A 15,807-nucleotide genomic window follows, 5' to 3' on the forward strand; every position below is an offset into this window, starting at 1 on the left:
TCCTTTTAGCAGATTTGAGAAAATCCTATCCTTGTAAATTAACCCATATTGAACACTGGTCCTGAGGCGCAATTTAAAAAATACAGTTTACTTCACATTTCAATGTTTGCTGATTTTGTTTTTAAATACAGGATATGTGCATTATGCGGATATTAAGATGGAAAATGGCAAGTCTAAGGGCTGTGGTGTTGTTCGTTTTGAGAGTCCAGATTCTGCGGAGCGTGCCTGCAGGATGATGAATGGAATCCGACTTTACGGCAGGGAAATTGATGTCCGACTCGACAGAAATGTTTAAAATCCATTTTTAGTAGAATTTTTAAAACGACCAAACAGTAAAAACTGTCCTTTTAGTGTTTTTGTTCCATTCATTAAAAAAAAAATTGAATGGACAGTTTGACAATGTGCACATTGCATTTTGTTTTTATTTAGTGTGAAAAAGACACTTCTGTATTAGTGATTCGATAATAAATGTGATTTGGGAAATTTATTTATTGTGTTTGGTGATTATATTTTGATCAATATAGGAGCTTCTGCTAGTAGTAATGCAGTGTCCAGTGAGTTTATATTTTAAACTACATGATGAAATTTTGTAAACATTGCACGTCATGTATAAGGGAGCAGAACAATTCCACAGTTGAATTTGCACGTATATTTTACTGATATCCAGAACGTCTGCAACTTTTGGCACAAGAGTTCTGAATAAGTTCTTTCGAACGATGCCTCCTTTGCTCTGGTTATTTGTGTATTTTAATAGTTGTCTGCTTTTAATACTGATAGTGGAATAGGTTGTTTCTCTTCTAGCATAGATGGTTCTGTTGCATTTTTCTTTATACCTGTAGATGTTGAGATACTTATTCTCCAAATATTTATAGTTTATAATTTGCGTAGTACGGATATAAGAAGTCCGGGCAGCACGGTAGCATGGTGGTTAGCATAAATGCTTCACAGCTCCAGGGTCCCAGGTTCGATTCCCGGCTGGGTCACTGTCTGTGCGGAGTCTGCACGTCCTCCCCGTGTGTGCGTGGGTTTCCTCCGGGTGCTCCGGTTTCCTCCCACAGTCCAAAGATGTGCGGGTTAGGTGGATTGGCCATGCTAAATTGCCCGTAGTGTCCTAAAAAAAAGTACGGTTAAGGGGTTGTTGGGTTACGGGTATAGGGTGGATACGTGGGTTTGAGTAGGGTGATCATTGCTCGGCACAACATCGAGGGCCGAAGGGCCTGTTCTGTGCTGTACTGTTCTTCTAAAAGGTAGCTGCATTCTGCCACAATTTATGCTGCAGTTAATATTACCAATATAATGCTAAATACCTCGAGATATTAATATAGAACTTCATTGTTTTCTAGATATATTTCCTTGCTTTGGTAGACAGCATTAGCATTAGTGTAATAGGTAGTTGCAAATGGGATCTTGACCACTAGGTAAGATAAAGTCGCCATAGTCCCAGATGACCATAGGCTGCGTTCCCCTTTTGAGGGGAAGAGCTTGACTGGTGGGGATTTAACCTCACCTCAGGCGAGGGGCAAGGTTGAAAAGGTGAGGTCTTCATTAATAACCTCAGCTAGTATGGGAATTGAACCCACGCTGCTGGCCTTGCTCATGAACCAGCTGTCCAGCCAACTGAGCTAAACCCCCAATAACCACTATAACACCAATGAAAGAGTTTATTATTTTTTTTAAATTTAGACTACACTTTTTTTTTTTGCCAATTAAGGGGCAATGTATGGCCAATCCACCTACCCTACACATCTTTGGGTTGTGGGGGGGTGAATGCTGGGAGAATGTGCTAACTCCACGCGGACAGTGACCTGGGGCTGGGATCGAACTCGGGTCCCTGGCACTGAGGTACATAAGAACAAGGAGCAGGAGTAGGCCATCTGGCCCCTCGAGCCTGCTCCGCCATTCAATGAGATCATAGCTGATCTTTTGTGGACTCGGCTCCACTTTCCGGCCCGAACACCATAACCCTTTATTCTTCAAAAAACTATCTATCTTTACCTTAAAAAAATTTAATGAAGGAGCCTCAGCTGCTTCACTGGGCAAGGAATTCCATAGATTCACAACCCTTTGGGTGAGGAAGTTCCTCCTAAACTCAGTCCTAAATCTACTTCCCCTTATTTTCAGGCTATGTCCCCTACTTCTGCTTTCACCCGCCAGTGGAAACAACCTGCCCGCATCTATCCTATCTATTCTCTTCATAATTTTAAATGTTTCTATAAGATCCCCCCTCATCCTTCTAAATTCCAACGAGTGCAGTCCCAGTCTACTCAACCTCTCCTCATAATCCAACCCCTTCAGCTCTGGGATTAACCTAGTGAATCTCCTCTGCACACCCTTCAGTGCCAATATGTCCTTTCTCAAGTAAGGAGTCCAAAACTGAACACAATACTCCAGGTGTGGCCTCACTAACACCTTATACAATTGCAGCATAACCTCCCTTGTCTTCAACTCCATCCCTCTAGCAATGAAAGACAAAATTCAATTTGCTGCCTTAATCACCTGTTGCACCTGTAAACCAACTTTCTGTGACTCATGCACTAGCACACCCAGGTCTCTCTCTGCACAGCGGCATGCTTTAATATTTTATCGTTTAAATAATCCTGTTTGCTGTTATTCCTACCAAAATGGATAACCTCACATTTGTCAACATTGTATTCCATCTGCCAGATCCTAGCCCATTCACTTAACCTATCCAAATCCCTCTGCAGACTTCCAGTATCCTCTGCACTTTTCGCTTTACCACTCATCTTAGTGTCATCTGCAAACTTGGACACATTGCCCTTGGTCCCCAACTCCAAATCATCTATGTAAATTGTGAACAATTGTGGGCCCAACACGGAACCCTGAGGGACACCACTAACTACTGATTGCCAGCCAGAGAAACACCCATTAATCTCCACTCTTTGCTTCCTATTAATTAACCAATCCTCTATCCATGCTACTACTTTACCCGTAATGCCATGCATCTTTATCTTATGCAGCAACCTTTTGTGTGTCAAAGGCTTTCTGGAAATCCAGATATACCACATCCATTGGCTCCCTGTTATCTACTGCACTGGTAATGTCATCAAAAAATTCCACTAAATTAGGCACGACCTGCCCTTTATGAACCCATCCTGCGTCTGCCCAATGGGACAATTTCTATCCAGATGCCTCGCTATTTCTTCCTTGATAGATTCCAGCATCTTCCCTACTACCGAAGTTAAGCTCACTGGCCTATAATTTCCTGCTCTCTGCTTACCTCCTTTTTTTAAACAGTGGTGTCACGTTTGCTAATTTCCAATCCACCGGGACCACCCCAGAGTCTAGTGAATTTTGGTAAATCATCACTAGTGCATCTGCAATTTCCCTAGCCATCTCTTTTAGCACTTTGGGATGCATTCCATCAGGGCCAGGAGACTTGTCTACCTATAGCCCCATTAGCTTGCCCATCACTACCTCCTTAGTGATAACAATCCTCTCAAGGTCCTCACCTGTCATAGCCTCATTTCTATCAGTCACTGGCATGTTATTTGTGTCTTCCACTGTGAAGACCGACCCAAAAAACCTGTTCAGTTCCTCAGCCATTTCCTCATCTCCCTTTATTAAATGGGCCAATCACTGCCACCGTGCTGCCCCGAATGAATGAGATTAATTGTTTCCCCAGCTCAACTAAACCTCAGATGAGGATGCATGCACTGTACTAATTGTAACACTTATAACCACAACCATACCAACAAACCTCAGAGGAATCAACAGACTGTGGATTTGAGATTTAATTTATTTTGAAGTATTTGATTATCTGTTAATGTATATGCCCAGTTTCAAAATGTACTTGTATCTGCAAAGCGTAGCATTTTAAAAGCTTAGTTTAGAATTGTGCACGTTGTGCGTTGTTAATTGGCTCTCCAGTGCGGTTTAGCATCTATATCACGGCTGATCTGACATTCCATGCGCCCCCTTTCCATGGAACCCTTGATTCCCTTACTGATCAAGAATCTATATCAACCTTAAATGTATACAAGAACTCTGCCCCTACAGGTCTCTGTGGCAAGGAGTTCCAAAGAGTCAACCCTTTAAAGGAGAAATTCCTTTTCATTCCAGTCTTCAATTGGAGCCCCTTTATTCTGAGACTGAGACCCAGTCCTAGACTCTCCCATGAGCGAAACATCCTCTCTGCATTTACCCTAGCAAGCCCCATTAGAATCCTATGTTTCAGGTGGTTCAGTGGTTAGCTGCTGCCTACGGCATTGAGGACCCAGGTCCGATCCTGGCCCTGGGTCGCTGTCTGGGTAGAGTTTGCATATTCTCCGTGTCTGCGTGGGCTTCACACCCCCCCCCCCCCCCCCCCCCACAAAAGATGTGCAGGTTAGGTGGATTGGCCATGCTAAATTGACCCTTAATTGGAAAAGAATATAATTGGGTATTCAATTTATATGAAAAAAAGAATCCTATATGTTTCAATAAGATCTCCTGTCGTCCTAAATTCCAGAGTCCCAACCTTTGCTCACAAGACAATACCTCCATACCAGGGATCATCCTAGTGAACCTTCTCTGAACCGCCTCCAATGAAATAAATATATTTCCTTAAATAAGGGGACCAAAACTGCTCACAGTTCTCCAGGTGTGGTCTCACCAGTACCTAGCAGGTGTGCAGCAAGGCTTCCCTTATATACTCCCAACACCCTTGAAATAAGGGCCAACGTTCTATTAGCCTTCCTGATTACCCACTGACTCATGTGCTAGCTTTGTGTTTCGTGTGCAAGTACTCCAAAGTCCTTTTGTGTTGCAGCTTTCTGCAGTTTTTCTCTATTTAAATAATGCTGTTCTTTTGTTCTCCCTTCCAAAATAAACAACTTCTCATTTTCCCACATTCTACTCAATTTGCCAACTTTTTGCTCACTTAAATTATCAATCTTTGCAAACTGTTTGCATCTCTCTTGCAACTTGCTTTTCTATCTGTTTTTGTGTCTTCTGCAAATTTGGCTACAGTACATTTGCTTCCTTCCTCCAAGTCATTAATATATATTGTAAATAGTTGTGGTCCCAGCACTGAGCCCCTGGAACATCACTGGTTCAGATCAACAACTTGAAAAATAACACTTTATCCCCATTTGCTGTTTCCTGTTCATTAGCCAATTCTCTATCCATGCAAATATACTACCTCCAACACCATAGGCTCTTGTGACAACCTTTTGTGAGGTACCTTGTTGAATGCTTTCTGGTAGTCCAAATACACCTGGTTCCCTTCTATCCACTCTGGCTGAGACATCCTTGAATAACTCCAAATTAGTCTGGCACTAGTTCAAGGTGAAAAATAAATTGTCAATTGATAGTTTGTGTAGGAACATTTAAGTTTTATGTTATTCTAATCTCTTTACCCTCCAACCCTCGCCTCTAACAAGTGATATTTTGGATAGTGAGGCATGGTTACTGGCTTGTGCAGCAAATTATAATTTGCTGTATTATTTCAGATGCAATTTGGACCTGTTTTTCACTGTGATGGAATAGCACTTGTTCTCATTAGCTATGGGGGTCTGAGGATAATTTTGTTATTACCCCAAATTGACATGCATCGCCTCTCGAGGAGATTGCATATGCATTGGATTGGTGAGGTGTGTATTAATGAGGCTTAAAACATCACAACTGAGACACACCACTGGACCAGCAAATACTTTACTTTTATCATATCTTTGTATAGATGCCCTTTGAGATAGACTATCCATTTAGCTGTTTTAGTTTGACCCATTAAAAACATTCTACCCCATCCCATCCTCAAACCTGCCCTAACCATGAATGTTATGCTTTTATTTATACCAGATTATAACAGCTCCAGAACACCCAAATCTCCTGCTTGGTTCCATTGATAGTGTAAATGGTCCTCTTAACTGGCTCAAAACAAAGTCACCCTGTTTCCCTTAACTGACCCATTTGAGAAAATGCTGGAAAATCTCAGCTGGTCTGGCAACATCTGTAGGGAGAAAAGAGCTAACATTGAGTCCAGATGACCCTTTGTCAAAGCTTTTGACAAGTATGAAAGGGTCATTTTCTCTTGGTTTCAGATTCCAGCATCCAGTTCTCCAAGGTGTTCCAGTCATTTTTGTCTCTTCACTAACAGTCCTAACCAAAGGTGCAAACAATATTGAGTGGATCAATCCTCCTTTGTTGCTGCAGCCTTTGACAGTCCTGTCTACACCACCCCAAAGTGGGCAGCATAATCAAAATCCCCCCCCCACCCAGGTTATTCCCTCTTCCAGCGGGCAGGAGATACAAAAGTCTGAGAACAGATTCAAAAACAGCCTTTTAACTGCTGTTACCAGACTCCTGCATCACCTTATGGACTGAACTAATCTTCATCCATCTTCACTCCTGAGTAATACTACACTACGCAAACTTCACCGTATGTCTATGTATTTACATTCTGTCCTATATTTTTCATGTATGAAACGATCTGTCTTGACTGCAGAGCAATACTTTTAACTCTACCTTGGTACATGTGACAAATCCAAATCCTCCGATTGCCCTAGCTTCACTCCAATCTCGCTGAATAGAACTGTGGTTACATCATCTCCGGAATGGTGCCCTATCCACTTCAGATTTCCTATCTTTGTCAAACTGACTGTTCCCATCTCCAATGCCACAAATCTATTGACCCTATCTCATTTCTGCCTACTATTGAACCCCATTCGGTGTTTCTTTTCCCACCAGTTGTGGCTATGTAATCTGGCTAAACTTTCGAAACTCGTTCATCCAAAGATCCTGCTGCCTATATACTTTCAGGTTATTTTCCCCGCACACTTGGCCTAGCTAATTGAATCTTGACTCTTAACCCCCCCCCCCCCCCCCCATCCCCCATCCCCCATCCCCCATCCCCCATCCCCCATCCTTCATACCTCCTAATAAAGAAAAATAATTCTTAACACAGCCATGGCACACCTCTGTTGCTAATCAACCTAATTTTCCCCTTTGCTCCAGGATTGAAATGTCTTCCTCTGCGATTTTCTTTTCACTTTCATTCCGAGTGATTCCTGCTTTTGCTGTATCAATTCCCAATATGCTATAAATGGCCCAAAGGTTAAGGTGACCTAATGAGGATGTTCGAGCTTTTTAATGAGGCTTTTTAAGAGCAGATAACACGCTCGTTCTTTCTGGCGAGAGGTCATCAGAGGTTAAATGTGCAAAGATCGAGAAGGAAGATGATTTTCTCCACACAACCCGCATTGCTTTCAAATCCTGAACAATTACATTTCTCTGTGGCAAGTTTCTATAATTTCGCTCCCAGATGCTGAAGGGTGGTAGGATATTTGTCTATATCGAAATGGCTACATGAAAGTTGTTAGCGGAGATGCCGGGTGGCACGTGCTCCCCGCCCGCCCGGGCTTCAACATTGCTGAGCGCTGGCTGCTGTGTGACACTCCCGCCTGCGGGACCCCGTGCGGGGCCCCGCCCACCCGGCTGCCTCATCGCGCCAGCGTCCTCTGTCACTTCCGCTCTGGAAAGACACTCGGCGGTAAGATGGCGGCGGCCGGCAGCCGGGGTTACCAGGTGAGAGGGAAGTGTGGCTAGTTGCTCCCCGCCCGGGATCGGGTCCAGAACTATATGTCCATTCGGACAGTGCTGAGGGACATCGGTGGGCACAGTGGCAGTCGGGCCTGGCAGCGAACCTTCCCTGTACGAAGTATGACCTGTGTATGGAGGGAGCCGGTCCGCGCGGGGGGAAGGCTGTCTGGTACTGAGCCTGCCAAGGAGAGTGGTGGTAGAGGAGGGGGGTGGTGGTAGAGGAGGGGGGGTGGTGGTAGAGGAGGGGTGGTGGTGGTGAGTAGTTGGGGGGGGGGTGGTGGTGGTGAGTAGTTGGGGGGGGGGGTGGTGGTGGTGAGTAGTTGGGGGGGGGGTGGTGGTGGTGAGTAGTTGGGGGGGTGGGTGGTGGTGGTGAGTAGTTGGGGGGGGGTGGTGGTGGTGAGTAGTTGGGGGGGGTGGTGGTGGTGAGTAGTTGGGGGGTGGTGGTGGTGGTGAGTAGTTGGGGGGGGTGGTGGTGAGTAGTTGGGGGGGTGGGTGGTGAGTAGTTGGGGGGGGGGTGGTGGTGAGTAGTTGGGGGGGGGTGGTGGTGGTGAGTAGTTTGGGGGGGAGTGTGGTGAGTAGTTGGGGGGGGTGGTGAGTAGTTGGGGGTGGGGGTGGTGAGTAGTTGGGGGGGGTGGTGGTGAGTAGTTGGGGGGGGGTGTGGTGAGTAGTTGGGGGGGTGGTGAGTAGTTGGGGGGGGTGGTGTGAGTAGTTGGGGGGGGGTGAGTAGTTGGGGGGGGGAGTAGGAGTAGTTGGGGGGGATGTAGTTAGTTGGGGGGTGGTGAGTAGTGGGGGGGGGGTGGTGGTGAGTAGTTGGGGGGGGGTGGTGAGTAGTTGGGGGGGTGTGGTGAGTAGTTGGGGGGGTGTGGTGAGTAGTTGGGGGGGTGTGGTGAGTAGTTGGGGGGGGGTGGTGGTGAGTAGTGGGGGGGCTGGTGGTGGTGAGTAGTGGGGGGGCTGGTGGTGGTGAGTAGTGGGGGGGCTGGTGGTGGTGAGTAGTGGGGGGGGCTGGTGGTGGTGAGTAGTGGGGGGGGGCTGGTGGTGGTGAGTACATAGAACAGTACAGCACAGAACAGGCCCTTCGGCCCTCAATGTTGTGCCGAACCATGATCATCCTATCAAACCCACGCATCCACCTCATACCCGCAACCCAACAACCCCCCCCTTAACCTTACTTTTATTAGGACACTACGGGCAATTTAGCATGGCCAATCCACCTAACCCGCACATCTTTGGACTGTGGGAGGAAACCGGAGCACCCGGAGGAAACCCACGCACACAGGGGGAGGACGTGCAGACTCCACACAGACAGTGACCCAGCCGGGAATCGAACCTGGGACCCTGGAGCTGTGAAGCATTTATGCTAACCACCATGCTACCCTGCTGCCCCATGGGGCAGTAGTGGGGGGGCTGGTGGTGGTGAGTAGTGGGGGGGCTGGTGGTGGTGAGTAGTGGGGGGGCTGGTGGTGGTGAGTAGTGGGGGGTTGGTGAGTAGTGGGGGGGTGGTGAGTAGTGGGGGGGTGGTGAGTAGTGGGTGGGGTGGTGAGTAGTGGGGGGAGGGGTGAGTAGTGGGGGGGGTGGTGAGTAGTGGGGGGGGTGGTGAGTAGTGGGGGGGGGGTGGTGAGTAGTGGGGTGGGGTGGTGAGTAGTGGGGTGGGGTGGTGAGTAGTGGGGTGGGGTGGTGAGTAGTGGGGTGGGGTGGTGAGTAGTGGGGGGGGGTGAGTAGTGGGGGGGGTGAGTAGTGGGGGGGGTGGTGGTGAGTAGTGGGGGGGGGCTGGTGGCGGTGGGGAGTAGTGGAGGGGTGGTGGCAGTGGGGAGTAGTGGAGGGGGGGTGGTGGTGGCGGTGGGGAGTAGTGGAGGGGGAGGGTGGCGGGGGGGAGTGGTGGCGGTGGGGAGTAGTGGAGGGGGGTGGCGGTGGGGAGTAGTGGTGGTGGGGAGTAGTGGAGGGGGGGTGGTGGCGGTGGGGAGTAGTGGTGGTGGGGAGTAGTGGAGGGGTGGTGACGATGGGGAGTAGTGGAGGGGGGGGTGGCGGTGGGGAGTAGTGGAGGGGGGTGGCGGCGGTGGGGAGTAGTGGAGGGGGGGTGGCGGCGGTGGGGAGTAGTGGAGGGGGGGTGGGCGGCGGTGGGGAGTAGTGGAGGGGGGTGGCGGCGGTGGGGAGTAGTGGAGGGGGGTGGCGGCGGTGGGAGTAGTGGAGGGGGGTGGTGGCGGTGGGGAGTAGTGGAGGGGGGGTGGCGGCGGTGGGGAGTAGTGGAGGGGGGGTGGTGGGGAGTAGTGGAGGGGTGGTGGTGGTGGGGAGTAGTGGAGGGGTGGTGGTGGGGAGTAGTGGAGGGGTGGTGGTGGGGAGTAGTGGAGTGGTGGTGGGGAGTAGTGGAGGTGGAGGGGGGGATGGTGGCAGTGAGTCGTGGAGGGAGGTGGGTGGTGGGGACCACTGGAAGTTGGGTGGTGGTGGGGTATAGTGGAGGGCGGTGGTGTGGAGTAGTGAGTTAAAGGGGGTGTCGGGGAGTAGTGGAGGGTGGGTCGGCGGGGATTAGTGGAGGGGAGTTGGCGGAGAGTGGTGGGGGAGCGGGCACCCCTGTCTTGTCCCATGATGCAGCCCAAAGTCACTCGGTTCGTCCACACACTCGCCTCCGGCGCCTTGTACAGCAGTCGGACCCAATCCGCAAATCCCTGCCCGAACCCAATCCGCCCCAGCACCTCAAACAAATATGCCCAGCTCCAGCCCAAACTTTTTATAAAACTCTACTGGTGACCTGTCAGGCACTGGGGCCTTCCCTACCTGCATCGCACCCATGCCATCCATCAACTCCCTCAATCCAGACCCGGAACATGCCCCTCCCCCACTTTGGGGAACTCTGACCCATCCATCAACCGTTGCATCCCCTCTTCTGTTGCGGGCTCCAACTCCTATAAAAGACCCCAAATGCCTCATTCGCCCCCTCTGGGTCCATCACCACTGTTCCCTATGTCACTCACTCTACCAGTCTCCCTTGCCGCTGCTTGCTTCCTCAACTGATGGGCCAGCATTTGACTCGCCTTCTCTCCATATTCGTACACTGGCCCTCTGCAATTGCTCCACTACCTTCCCCGTAGACACTAACTCAAACTCCATCTGGAGCCTCTGCCTCTCCTTCAGCAACCCCATTTTCAGCACCACCGAGTATCTCCTGTCCACCCTCAAAATCTCACCTACCAGTCTTGGCTTCTCCGCCCATTCAATCCTCTCCCTGTGCGTAAGAAACAAAATAAACACCCCTCTAACTACAGCCTTGAGTGCCTCCCACAATGACCTCCCCCGTGTCGTTCAACGGCCCTAAGTGGCAGCCTGCACCCACCCACACAGCAACACATCCAGCCTCCACTGCGGCCATTGGGCCTCCCCGAACCGCCTGCAAATCCACCCAATGCGTGTGTGGTCAGAGACCGCAATCGCTGAATACTCTGAGTTGGCCATCCCTGCCAGCATGGCCTTGTCCATCACAAAAAATCAATCTGAAAGTACACCCGGTGCACATGGGAGAAGTATGAAAACTCCTTCGCCCTCACCCTCCCAAACCTCCACGTGTCTCTCCCCCCACCACTTCCTCCCCATGTGAAATGAAAAATGAAAATCGCTTATTGTCACGAGTAGGCTTCAATGAAGCTACTGTGAAAAGCCCGTAGTCGCCACATTCTGGTGCTTGTCCGGGGAGGCTGGTACGGGAATCGAACCGTGCTGTTGGTCTGCTTTAAAAGCCAGCGATTTAGCCAAGTGAGCTAAACCAGTCCCTCCATGGTTGGAACCCCTTGGTTCCATGGAACCCCTCAGCTCCCTAGCCACTGTCACCACCTTTGACGACTGAAGACTCGACTGGGTCCTGGACGGTATTGAAATCAACCGATGCGTGTGCAAGTCCAGAATCTTTCCCAACATCCGCCTCATAAATCCACATCGTCCCAGTTTGGGGCACCAACGTTGACTGGGACTATTGGAATACCCTCCTACTTCCCACTGACCATCACATACTCCGGCATGCTGACAATCCTCAGGTTCTTCTGGAGCGGTTCTACAGGTCCTCTAATTTCTCTCTCAACCTCTTTTGGCTGTCCAAACCATCCCCAACTCTGTCTCTAGGATGCCATACGCTCCTCATGCTCTCCCACCGCCTCCTTCACCTTCTAGATTGCCAAGCCCTGAGCCTCTAATCCCTGATTCACTCTCTCAATCGCAGCTCTAAGCAGCTCCACCACCATAGCCAGGTCTTCCAAAGCCTCTTTCCTCTGCTGCTGGAATTTTACATTCAAAAACTCCTCCAACTACTCCATTGACCACGAGGTGGGCAGCGCTGCCCCCTTGCCCTCCGCCATCTTTATCTGTCGTGCACCACAAAAGGTTTCCTGCTCCAGCTGCTCACTCCTTCTCATGGCACTGCTCATCCTCTGATCCATACACCAGCTTCACCAGAGGAGTATTACCTTCCCTAGGCACTCGCACACCTTGTGATGGTATTCTAACTTAATGAGTGGTTATACTGTCAGAATCTCTTTTCTTTTAATGGAGATGATGACTGAAGTCCTTTGGATTTCAGCATTTGCAGTCTTGATTTGCTTTCAAAACCACCATCCAATTAATTCCTAATTAGCCTTGAGAAGATGATAGTGTTCTGCCTTTTTAACACCGAAGACCTTGTGAAAGTTTCCCCATAGGGTGGTTACGGTTTTGACGCAGCAATGACAAAGGTGTGATGACAATTTTCAACACCAGGTTAAAGTCCAACAGGTTTGTTTTGAATCACTAGCTTTCGGAGCACAGCTCCTTCCTCAGGTGAATTAAGAGGTGGGTACCAGAAACATATATACAAAGTCAATGATGCAAGGCGATACTTATAATGCGAGTCTTTGCAGGTAATTACGGCTTTACAGGTCCAGATGGGGCAACTGGAGAGAGGGACAATCACAGGTTAAAGAGGTATGAATTGTCTCAAGCCAGGACAGTTGGCGGGGGATGAATGTAATGAGACATGAATCCAAGGTGCCGGTTGAGGCCTACTCATGTGTGCAGATCTTGGCTATAAGTTTCTGCTCGGTGATTCTGTGTTGGCACGCGTCCTGAAGGCCGCCTTGGAGATTGCTTACCCGAAGATCAGAGGCTGCATACCCTTGACGGCTGAAGTGTTCCCCGACTGGAAGGGAACATTCCTGCCTGGCGATGGTCATGCGATGTCCGTTCGTCCGTTGTTGTAGCGTCTGCATGTTCTCGCCAATGTACCATGCTTCAGGACATCCTTTCCTGCAGCGTATGAGGTAGACAACGTTGACTGATTCGCACGAGTATGTACCTGTGGTAGTCTGTGTAGAGGTATTACAGTACCTAGTAATGCCGGAACACCATTGGTAGATAATGTATGTTTTCTATTGGTCGAGCCTGTATGGTAACTCCGCCCTGCAAGGCAGGGTATAAGAGCCCGTGCCGCCCCAGCAGCTTCCTTTCTGTACCTGAGCTGCTGGGGGAAACATCTAGCTTATTAAAGCCTTTAGTTGTACTACAACCTCGCTTTAGTAGTCATTGATTGTGCATCAATTTAATAAGCTAGATTTAAAGAATGGAGCTCCGAATCAAGCCGGAGTGTCTGCAACTCAGCCCCCACGCAGTAAACTCGGCGGTGACTTTCAAGCACTGGCTAGCGTGCTTCAACGGCTACCTCGGAACGGCAGAAAACACACCCACAAGAGAACAGAAACTGCAGATCCTGCACTCGAGGGTGAGCCCAGAAGTCTACACCCTCATCGAGGACGTGGACGACTTTGATGCCGCGATGGAGTTGCTGAAAGGACATTACATTCGCCCTGTGAATCAGGTCTACGCCCGGCATCTACTAGCAACGAGGCGACAAATTCCTGGTGAGACACTAGAAAAATTCTACCGTGCGCTCCTAGTGTTTGGGAGAAACTGCAGCTGCTCGCAAGTTTCAGCAAATGACCACACTGAACTGTTGATTCGGGACGCTTTCGTTGCGGATATGCTGTCCTCTCAAATCCACCAGCGTTTGCTGGAGAAAGAAACTCTAGGCCTCAAGGAGACACGGGCCCTTGCCAGCTCCCTGGATGTGGCCTCCCGAAACGCCTACGCCCCCGACCACGCGGCAGCCCCCTGGGCAGCGTGGAATCCCTCTGCAGCCGACTCCGAGGCAATGCCCCACACTCCCCCACAAGGTTGCACTGCAAGACGGCCCAGCAACCCCGGGGGGCCCCGCTGCTATTTCGCGGGCAAGCCAAACACCCCCGACAGCGCTGCCCAGCCCGTTCCTCCACCTGTAAAGGGTGCGGCAAAAAGGACCATCTCATGGCGGTATGCCAGGTCCGGGCGGTCGCTGTGGTCTCCGGAAGCGAATGCCGACTGCCACTACAACCCTCTCCACGGGCCCCGTGCGGCCAGCGAACGCCGCCATCTTGTTCCGCGGACGCCGCGTGCGATGGATGGGCGCCGCCATTTTGTGCACCCACAGCCATGTGCGATGGACTCCCAGGACCTCAGTGCTGATGACCCCACACTGCCCCGACGAGAACACCCAGCTGCTGCCACGATTAGCCTCGGTGACCCTGGACCAGTCTCGGCCTCGAACGCTCTCAACTGCTACTACAAACGGTGCTTATCAACGGACACGAGACGTCCTGCTTAATCGACTCTTGGGAGCACGGAGACCTTCATACACCCCGACACGGTAAGGCGCTGTTCTCTCCCCGTCCACCCCTGTTAATCAAAAAATCTCCCTGTGTAGCAAATCTCACGGGCCAGGGAAGGGAGTTCAAAAATTACCGGCTCTACGTCCTTCCCCACCTCTGCGCAGCCGCACTCCTAGGGTTAGACTTCCAGTGCAACCTCCAAAGTCTAACTTTAAAATTCGGTGGCCCTATACCCCCTCTCACTGTCTGCAGCCTCGCGACCCTCAAGGTCAATCCGCCTTCCCTGTTTGCGAACCTCACCCCGGATTGCAAACCCGTCCCCACCAGGGGGCAGACGGTACAGTGTCCAGGACCGGATCTTTATTAGGTCAGAGGTCCAACGGCTACCGAGGGAAGGAGTCATTGTAGGTAGCAACAGTCCCTGGAGAGCTCAAGTAGTGGTGGTAAAGACCAGGGAGAAGAATAGGATGGTCATCGACTACAGTCAGACCATCAACAGGTTTACGCAGCTGGACGCGTACCCTCTCCCCCGCATATCCAACCTGGTAAACAGGATCGTTCAATACAAGGTCTTCTCCACGGTGGACCTCAAGTCCGCCTACCACCAGCTCCCCATCCGCACGAGTGACCGCAAGTACACTGCCTTCGAGGCAAATGGGCGGCTCTACCACTTTTTAAGGGTTCCTTTCGGTGTCACTAATGGGGTCTCGGTCTTCCAGCGAGAGATGGACCGAATGGTTGACCGATACGGTTTACGGGCAACATTCCCGTATCTCGATAATGTCACCATTTGCGGCCACGACCAGCAGGACCATGACAACAACCTCCGAAAATTCCTCCAGACCGCGAAAATCTTTAACCTTACGTATAACAAGGATAAATGCGTGTGCCACCGACCGCCTAGCCACCCTCGGCTACGTAGTGCGAAGTGGAGTTATAGGCCCCGACCCGGAACGCATGCGCCCCCTTATGGAGTTTCCCCTCCCTCACTGCTCCAAGCCCTGAGTGCTGTCTCGGGTTCTTCTCTTATTACGCCCAGTGGGTCCCCAACTATGCAGACAAGGCCCGTCCTCTGATCCAATCCACAGTCTTTCCCCTGTCGATAGAGGCCCGCCAGGCCTTCAGCCGCATCAAAGCATGCACGCCATCGACGAGTCCCTCCCCTTCCAGGTCGAGAGCAACACGTCCAACGTAGCTCTGGCGGCCACCCTCGACCAAGCGGTCAGACCCGTGGCCTTCTTCTCATGTACTCTCCATGCTTCTGAAATCCGCCACTCAGTCGAAAAGCAGGCCCAAGCCATAGGAGAAGCTGTGCGACATTGTAGGCATTACCTGGCCGGCAGGAGATTCACTCTCCTCACTGACCAACGGTCGGTCGCCTTTATGTTCGATAATGCACAGCGGGGCAAGATAAAAAAACGATAAAATCTTGCGGTGGAGGAGCGAACTCTCCACCTATAACTACGAGATCTTGTATCGTCCCGGGAAGCTAAACGAGCCTCCTGATGCCCTGTCCCGTGGCACATGTGCCAACGCACAAGTGGACCGCCTCCGAGCCCTACACAAGGACCTCTGCCACCCGGGGGTCACTCACTTCTTCCATTTCGTCAAGACCCGC

The 15,807-nt window shown here is 50.6% G+C and overlaps 2 protein-coding genes across 3 annotated transcripts in view; both read left to right on the forward strand.

Annotated features, from left to right (window-relative positions):
* Nucleotides 1-487, forward strand: part of LOC119953654 (heterogeneous nuclear ribonucleoprotein M-like) — a 45,165-nt gene extending 44,678 nt beyond the window's left edge. The window contains exon 18 of one of the 2 annotated variants that reach the window (XM_038778137.1): nucleotides 132-487. In XM_038778137.1, the coding sequence (XP_038634065.1) occupies nucleotides 132-295 (164 nt within the window). In that variant the 3' untranslated portion in view covers nucleotides 296-487. The remainder of the gene's footprint in view (nucleotides 1-131) is intronic. The other variant, XM_038778138.1, reaches the window with a different exon arrangement.
* A 6,957-nt stretch (nucleotides 488-7,444) lies between these two features.
* timm44 (translocase of inner mitochondrial membrane 44 homolog (yeast)) overlaps nucleotides 7,445-15,807 on the forward strand; it is a 111,435-nt gene continuing 103,072 nt past the window's right edge. The window contains exon 1 of the mRNA XM_038777556.1: nucleotides 7,445-7,521. Within this exon, the coding sequence (XP_038633484.1) occupies nucleotides 7,492-7,521 (30 nt within the window). The 5' untranslated portion in view covers nucleotides 7,445-7,491. The remainder of the gene's footprint in view (nucleotides 7,522-15,807) is intronic.

This window comes from Scyliorhinus canicula, chromosome 18 (assembly GCF_902713615.1).
Source record: "Scyliorhinus canicula chromosome 18, sScyCan1.1, whole genome shotgun sequence".
Taxonomy (NCBI): Eukaryota; Metazoa; Chordata; class Chondrichthyes; order Carcharhiniformes; family Scyliorhinidae; genus Scyliorhinus; species Scyliorhinus canicula.